The 9200-nt window shown below is 36.4% G+C and overlaps 1 protein-coding gene across 1 annotated transcript in view; it reads right to left on the bottom strand.

Annotated features, from left to right (window-relative positions):
• Positions 1-213: 213 nt before the first annotated feature.
• Positions 214-9200, bottom strand: part of SPATA16 (spermatogenesis associated 16) — a 266735-nt gene continuing 257748 nt past the window's right edge. The window contains exon 11 of the mRNA XM_010383875.1: positions 214-550. Within this exon, the coding sequence (XP_010382177.1) occupies positions 428-550 (123 nt within the window). The 3' untranslated portion in view covers positions 214-427. The remainder of the gene's footprint in view (positions 551-9200) is intronic.

Here is a 9200-nt window from a genome sequence, read left to right as displayed (position 1 = left end):
TTTTATAAGTTCAATTTTGCATTTATATTGTTTTCTATATCTGTAGGTGGCCCGTGAATAATTCTTAATGAATGCACATGATTATAGATGTATACTATAAACATTATTGGGTAGACCTGGTATACCTTCATCCATTTTGAAAGATCAAGGCAGTGAAAGAGGTATCAATGGTTATTTTATAAGCTCTTTAAACAAGAAAAATCTGAACAAAAGTCAAGTCAAACCTGCTGAGAATATTTATTGCTGTCAGTTGAGATTAATGAAACATAGAGTGTCTTTGGTAAAGATGAACTGAGGGGAATACCACCTCTTTCTTTTGGTGACAAGTTTTTGTTATCCAGCTGTCACAGTGCTAGGTGGGCATTGGGATGGGTGCCCTTGCCTCTTCTTCTGGGATGTCTTAGTGGTAGTGCCTGCTCCCTAATGACTAGCTTTGTTGAACAATTTGAAGTCGCTTCATTTTTGTTTTTTGCCTTCGAGCCATTCTCAGTTTTTTAGTTTTTAAGAAACTGTCCTCTAATTGGTATAGAAAATCTTCAATTTGTCCAACCTAGAAGAAATAAACAGATGCAACAAGATTTTTTGTTGGTATCCTGGGTTTTGTATACTTATAAAAAATGGTGAGGTATTTAAAATAAATGGCACATACAAATCCATGTTGGAACAGAACTGGCAGAAACAGAAATGATTAAACACAAAAGCCTCCTTCTGTTTTCATTACAGGTCCCCCTGTTTTACTAACTTAATGCAAAGCAGAAGCACAGGAGTTTGCTTTATCACTTGGTCCAAGGTATTGGAATGGAAATGGGGATTACTGTCACCATGCAGTTTTTAATGGTCAGTAAAACCAGGGATTTCAAAAGAAAGTGGATGGTAAAAGATTAATCCATGGCAAGCCTTTTCTCCATCTCCTTTGCCAACAATAAGAGTGAAAACAAACAAACTTACCTCCCTCAAAGCCGGAGATTCTAGCATTTAGATGCCCCTAACCAACATGGGAGAAAAATGAATATTTGTATAGTCTTGGCAAGAATCATTTCTTCTTTCAATCAAAACAAAATTCTGAAAGAATGCATTCTTTTAAAAAATGCCACACTCCAGGGAATAAGATAAAATAATGATATACACAACAATTCTTGAAAAAGAATTAGTCTTTCTTCAAAGAAAACTTACAATTATTCAATGGCAGTTGATAGAATGTATCATACTGTTTGTCAGAAAAAAACTATAGAACAAAAGTTTACACATATGCTGAATTGAGTTCTCATGAAAGTCAGTAGATATACAATTCATACTTAACCCTGACTTCTAGGACCTGCATATTGTATTAGCCTAACATTACTCACTGAAGAGCTCATTGTCATAAAGTTAACTCAAAGCTAGAGCACTTACTATTCAAGGTACATGAACGTATCATCTACTTAAGATAAAAGCACTTACAACTTCAATTTTCCAATTTTGAGTTCCACTTTTAAATTGCTTGATTTATCATTCAGAGTAATATCCAAAGGATGATTCAGATTGTCAAAAAGAGAATAATAAATAGTAGCACTCATCCATATGTTATGCTTAGATCTTATATCATACTAGTGATATAAACTGTCCACTGTTTTTTTTTTTAAGAAAACAAAATAAATTATTTATATGAAAACTATTCTTTTTGAAACTCTTGTAAAAACTATTTCAGGTACATTTTTTAAAAAGCACATTGTTTTTTAAGATGTCTGATCACTGCAGGACACATCAAAATCATTTGACAGAATATTCTTGGATTCCTCCATGAAGTCAATGCATTATTCTATGTATTCCATATATATATATACACACACACACACACACACATACATACATACACAATATCTGATTTTCACCAAAGTAAGACATTTAAAAATCAACATGGAGCACAATCAGTGCAAATATAATGGATGGCAGCTTACCATTACTTCAATAGTTGAGTTGATGATTCATTCACATTATTTGTACTGACAATATATCATTTAAATCAAAGCTCTTTACAATGAGAATATTTGCAATTAGCCCAAATATAATTTAAAATTACAATTCTAATGCAGTAAAAAAGCTTCCTTCAATAAGACAGTGAAATAATTGTTTTTAAATATCCATTAGGTATCTGCTGTCTTTTAAAAACAATTGTATTCATTAAGAGTAGTATTTAGTAACAGGTTTGCATTTTATTTTAAAAAGACAAAGAAGAAACACAAGATGTGTCACTGGAAAAAAAGAATTCTGCTGAATTAACTGGGCAGGTCCAGACCACATATTATGTGCGTGCTGTATCTGGCCTGTATGTTCATCTCCTACCTGGCCTGTCTCCCTCCTGTGCTTTTAATCCATCTCATAAAGATGCCAGAATGAACTTTTAAACAGATAAATCTGATCTCACATCTTTCCCTTGCTCAAATTACATTAAATGGATTTCTAAACTCTTACCATGGCCTATACACCTGTATACCTGGGTTATCAGGTTTCACTTGCATCTCTGGCACTAACATCAATCCATCTGCTTTAGCTATGGGGGACATCTCTCAATTATCTGAGCACAGCCATGCACTGGTCTATGTCCCCTCCATCTTCCTAATGGAACATGTCCATTAGAACACTTACACATCCTCTGCATTTCATGTCAAACATCAATGCCTCAGGGAAGTCTTCCTTTAGAACCGAGGCCAAGTTGGTTGTCTCAGTAATATTTTTTCATCTTTTTAGATATCATAATTTTTAAACTTAATGTTTATAATGATTTATATAATATCTGTCTTCTCATCTGGACTTTCAGCTCCATAAGGCAGGGACCAGGTCCATGTTGTCCACTATTTCCAAAACCTAGGATATTGTAGACCCTCAGTAATCCTATTCTCTAATAAAAGAGTTGAAGAGATTCAGAAAACCATGTGGTTTTTCCATATTTAAGTGATGCCTGGAATGAAGGATATCAGAAGGCCTTCTTTTCCTCTATAAATTAAATAAACATGACTTTCTCATGCCACCATTCTTTTACCATTGTTTAGCTTTGAGACTGTCAAGACAAGCAAGGTTATCACAAGGTGTTGCCTGTATACTTGAAACAGCCAGGAGTAGAAAGGGCACTGGAGAGGAGTCAGCAGGAATGTTGAATTCTGCTCTCGGGTTGGCTTCTAACCCTGCTCTGTGACCCCAGGGAAGTTACTTGGCCTTTCTGAACTTCAGTTTTCACCAACAGTTGGTATTAAAAGAGGATTGGCCTGGATAATTTTCAAAGACACATCTGGTCATAAAATTCCATGACTTACAACCATATCAGATCCAAGTAGTCCAATCCTAAAAATGAGTACTCACATTTTCAAATCAGAGGTTATTCTCTTAGATTACACCATTAGATGAATGACACAATATGCAGAAAAGTAAGTCAATTTTAGCTTCTATACTTACTGACGTGTAGGAGAGCTGCAACATGTTTTTTAGAAAAGCTGGTTCTTTCTTTTCATTTTTTTTTTATGTCAAGGAAAGAAAAATGCTGGTTAAAGAGAAAATAGATTCATATAACTAGAAGAACAGATTGCAAATGATAGAAATTTCTGTAAAGCCCTTGGGAAAATAAAATACAAAGAAATATGTAAGTACACAAGAAAGTACACAGGAAAGTACACAGTTTTTGAAGCAGAGGCTTTATTAGACTCTCTTTGGTACAGAATCTACTTGCTTAACTGTATCAGATAGGCTACTTGGTCATTCTGGGTCTAACTTTCCCTTTGCAAAATGGGCAGGTAACATTTTCGTGTGTGTATATATGTGCCAATGCTGACTTGACATTACAGTGATATGGACATTAGACCAAATGAGCTTGCAGATAATTTTAGGCTGTCTGATGATGGAAGGGAACGAACTATCTCTGTCGGAGGGCAGGTTCTGACCCATCATATGACTGTTGGTCATAACCCATGTCAAAGAGTAAGGAAATTGTCATCAGCCAGTTTCTCAACGCCTTTTAATTCACATTTAAACACTACTATTATGGGCTGAATCATGTTCCCCTCTCAATTTATGTGTTAAAGTACCCAGTACTTTCGAATGTGACCTTATCTGGAGGTATTTACATAGCTAATCAAGTTAAAATGAGGTCTTTAGGGCAGGCCCTAATCCAGAATGACTGGTGTCATTATAAAACAGGGACATTTGGAGACAGATGCACACACAGGAAGAATACCATGTGAAGAGGAAGGCAGAGATTGGGGTGATGCCCCCACAAGCCAAGGTACGATAAAGAATGCCAGCAAATCACCAGAATAGGGAAGAGGCATGGAACAGTTCCTTCTTCACAGCCCTTGGAGGACCCAACCTTGAAGACACTGATTTCAGATTCTTACGCTCCAGAATTGTGAAACAATACATTTCTGTTATTTAAGCCCCTCAGTTTTTGGTACTTTGCTATGGCAGTCCTAGCATATAACTACTAAGCTATAAAGTGAAGGGAAGAGCAATTAAGTTATAATTTTCCCCTCAAACATGACTTTGATCCGTTCTGAAACTCTCATTTCCCACTGATGTTCCCTACTTGGTTGATGCCCCCTGGCACAGGTATAGTATATACCTTGGGAACCAGGCTTCTCTCTTGCCAGTAATGGCTGTGAGAAGAAGTTGATCTCAAACATGAATGAACAAGTAAATTATACTGAGAAGGAAGATGCTGGGCTTGAATTTAGGCTTCCTATTAAATTTCATGTAGTCTGAATCAAGGAGAGAGGATTAGGTGTGTTTATATGGGTTTGCTTGCACATGTTCATGCCTTAGGAATTGAGTGCTCAAATAATTATTTTAATTAAAGCTTTAAAAGATTTTTTTAAAGAAGCAAGTTGAGGAAATAGGAACAAAATTCATCAGGAATAAATATCAGGCTTATATGACTATAGTGGTAGTTACAGAATGGGAATGTGTTTCAGTGATTAGCAGTTTGGACCAAAATCCTCTCGGCAAAACAGACATTTCACCCCACCACAGTGGATTTGATAACATTAGTTTCTTTGCTCTGTTCCAGTTTTATTTCCAGACCAAAAGCTTTTAAATATTTATCATCCAAAATGGTTTGAATTTTAATTCTTATTAGAATTACAGTTGTTTTCAAATAGGCTTGAAATTAATTTCTAAAATAAACTTAGTTTCTGAAACGGAGTTGTTTCTACTATTCATAATACAGCAGTTTCCTTTAGCTTTGGGCTGGTATTCAAACAGACAGACAAGTCCCTAAGTTTTTCCTTTTTCATTTAGTGAATTTGGTATATTATTTAGTTTTTTGTCATAAGAGTGTAACATAAAAATCTGGGGTACCTACCCCTGAGATTTTATAAAACGTACAAAAAAAAAAAAGCCAAACTATATCACCAACTCTTGAAAATACCCATAATGATAAGTCTTTTCAGTGTGTTTAATATAGAATTAGAAACGCTTATGAAATTTTGCTATCACATAGTCCAGGAAACTATGTGTTATGGTCTGAATGTCTATGTGCCCCCAAATTCATATGTTGAAATTCTAACTCCCAAAGTGATAGTATTAGAATGTAAGATCTTTGGGAGGTGATTAGGTCACAAGAATGGAGCTCTCGTGAATGGCATTAGTACCCTTATGAAAAGAGGCCCAAGGGAACTTGTTTGCTCTGTCCACCATGTGAAGACACAGCTAAAAGGCACCATCTATGAACCAGAAAAGGGGCCTTCAGTGGACACTGAGTCTGCCACTGCCTTGATTTTCTAGCCTCTAGAATGATGAAAAATAAATTTCTGTTGTTCATAAGCTACCCAGTCTATGGCATTTTATTATAGCAGCCTGAACAGGCTACCATGTATCATAGTTTTTAAAAAATTCATTTTGGTAAGATTTATCTGAAGGTTTGAATATATATTATTAAATTAAACTTTTGTTTTGAGATAATTGAGGATTCATACACATCAGTAAAAAGTAACTCATTAACACCCAGCATAATTTTTACCCAGTGTCTGTCAGTGGTAATATCTTGCAAAACTATAGAATACTACAGCCAGGATATTGACATTGATACAGTCAAGACACGGAACAGTTCTATTACCACAAAGATATGTTGTTTGTTGCCTCTCATGTTGCCTTTTTATAGCCATCTGTTTTCCTCCTGGTCCCTAACTTCTTCTTAAGCCCTGGCAACCACAATACAAGTTTTTTTTTTTTTTGAGACAGTCTCGCTCTGTCACCCAATCAGCATAGTCTCGGCTCACAGTAACCTCTGCCTCTTGGGTTCAAGTGATTCTCTTGCCTCAGCATCCTGAGTAGCTGGGATTACAGGCATGTGCCACCACAGTAGGCTAGTTTTTGTATTTTTGGTAGAGACAGGGTTTTGCCATGTTGCTCAGGCTGGTCTCGAACTCCTGGCCTCAAGTGATCCGCCTGCATCAGCCTCCCAAAGTGCTGGGATTAGAAGTGAGCCACCGTGCCTAGCCATAGGTTCTTCATTTATATAATTTTGTTATTGCAAGAAGGTTATCTAAATGGAATTATATAGTATATAACTCTACACTTCTCTGGAGATTTATTCAGGTTGTTGTATCAATAGTTTATTTCTTTTTATCACTGACTAATATTCCATGATATGAATTAACCAGTTAGTTTAACCATTCATGCTTTAAAGCATAGTTAGATTATTTCCAGTTTGGGGTTATTGTAAAATAAGTTACAATAACTTGGGCTATTGTAAAATAAGTTATAAACATTTGTATACAGGTCTTTGTTTGAACATGTCTTTATTTTTCTGGGATAAAAGCCCAGGAGGGCAATTTCTAGGTTATATGGGAGTTGCACATTTAATTTTTTTTTTTTTTCAGTAGTGCTGATTGGTTGGATTGGAAATGAAATCAAAGGGAGTCGAAGCTGTCTTGTGCTGAGTCAGTTCTGGGTGGACGCCACAAGGTCAGATGAGCCAGTTTATCTGTCCGGGTGGTGCCAGCTGATCAGGTGCAGCATCTGCCAAATATCTCAAACACTGATCTTAGGCTTTATAATAGTGATGTTATCCCTAGGTTATATTTAGTTTTATTTATTTATTTTTGAGATGGAGTCTCACTCTGTCACCCAGGCTGGAGTGCAGTGGCGCGATCTGCTCACCGCAACCTCCACCTCCCAGGTTCACACCATTCTCCCTCAGCCTCCCGAGTAACTGAGACTGAAGGTGCCCACCACTACGCCCAGCTAATTTTCTGTATTTTTTTTAGCAGAGATGGGGTTTCACCGTGTTAGCCAGGATGGTCTCGATCTCCTGACCTCGTGATCCGCCCGCCTTGGCCTCCCAAAGTGCTGGGATTATAGGCGTGAGCCACCGCGCCCGAAAGTGTCATATTATTTTCCACAGTGGTTGTGCCATTTTACATCACATTAGTAATGTATTAGTGATCTAATTTCTCTGTGTCCTTACCAGCATTTAGTATTGTCATTATTGCTCATTTTAGACTTTTTTTTTTTTTTTTTTTTTTTTTTTTTTTTTTTTTTTTTTGAGACGGAGTCTCGCTCTGTAGCCCAGGCTGGGGTGCAGTGGCCCGATCTCGGCTCACTGCAAGCTCCGCCTCCCGGGTTCCCGCCATTCTCCTGCCTCAGCCTCCCGAGTAGCTGGGACTACAGGCGCCCGCCATCTCGCCCGGCTAGTTTTTTGTATTTTTTAGTAGAGACGGGGTTTCACCGTGTAGACCAGGATGGTCTCGATCTCCTGACCTCATGATCCACCCGTCTCGGCCTCCCAAAGTTTTTACAGGCTTTGGGATTACAGGCTTGAGCCACCGCGGATTACAGGCTTGAGCCACCGCGCCCGGCCCATTTTAGACATTTTAATAGGTGTGTAGTGACATCTCATTGTGGTTTTAATTTGCATTTCCTTAATGGCTAGTGATGTTGAACATGTTTTAACATGCTCACTTGTCATTCACTCTGGTGAATGTCTGTTCATATCTTTTGTCATTTTCAAATTGGACTGATTTTTTTACTCCTGAATTTTGAGAGCTCTTTATAGAATCTGTATATAGATTAGTCTTTTGTTGGATGTGGGGTTTGCAAGTATTTTCTCTCATGCTGAGCTTTTTTCATCCTTTTTTTTTTTAAGAGTCCTTCCACAGATAAAGTTTTTAATTTTGATGAAGTCTAATTTATAAATTAAACTTCTATGGATTGTGCTTTTGGTGTCAAGTCTAAGAAGTTTGCATAGACCAAAATCCCATAGATTTTTTCCTATTGTTTTGTAGAAGTTTTATAGTTTTATATTTTGCATTTAAGCCTATGACCTAATTTGAGTTAATTTTTGTATGAAGTATAAGGATTAGGTCAAGGCTGTGTTTTGGTTTTCTTTTATTTTTGGTCTACAGATGTGTAAATGTTCCAGCATCATTTGTTGAAAATGCTATTTTTCTTCCACTGAATTGCTTTTACTCCTTTATAAAAAAAATCAGCAGAGGATATATGGGTTTATTTCTGGGTTCTCTATTCTGTTCCATTGAACTTTGTGTTAATCTGCCAGTACACAAATTCTTGATTACTGAAGCTATATAAAAAGTCTTGTATATCAAATTTGAGAGTTCAATGTCTATATTATGTCAGATCTTTCAATCCATAAACATGGTATATCTTTCCATTTATTTAGAGCTTTGATTTCTTTCATCACTGTTTTGTAATTTTAGGCATACAAGTCCTGTAGATGTTTTGCTAGATTCACACCAAAGCATTTCATTTGTTTGAGTAATTGTAAATAATACTGTCTTAAATTTTAGTGTCCCCGATCACTGCTATTATATAAAAATACAACTGAGTTTTGTACATTTGTTTTGTATCTTGCAACGTTGCTGAACTCATTTTTTGGGGGGAGATTTTTACGTAGACAATTATGTTATCTGCAAATAGGGAAGGGCAGATTTCTTTCTTTCTTTCCGTTTTACATGCTTTTTATTTCCTTTTTGTGCCTTAATGCCATGGCTAGAATTTCCAGCACTATGTTGAATAAGAGCGGTGAAAGCTAATATCCTTTTCCTCTTCCTGATTTTAGAGGGAAAGATTTTATTCTTTCACTATAAAGTGTAATGTTAACTGTAGAATTTTTGGAGATGCTCTTTAACAATTTAAGGAGGTTCCCCTTTATCCCTAGTTTTCTGAGTATTTTTTAAATCATAAATGCGTGTGAATTTTGTCCAATGTTTTTTCTG

The sequence above is a fragment of the Rhinopithecus roxellana genome, chromosome 1, assembly GCF_007565055.1.
Source record: "Rhinopithecus roxellana isolate Shanxi Qingling chromosome 1, ASM756505v1, whole genome shotgun sequence".
Taxonomy (NCBI): domain Eukaryota; kingdom Metazoa; phylum Chordata; class Mammalia; order Primates; family Cercopithecidae; genus Rhinopithecus; species Rhinopithecus roxellana.
The sequence above is the reverse complement of the archived record's forward strand: the minus strand, read 5'-3'. Positions and strand labels throughout refer to the sequence as shown.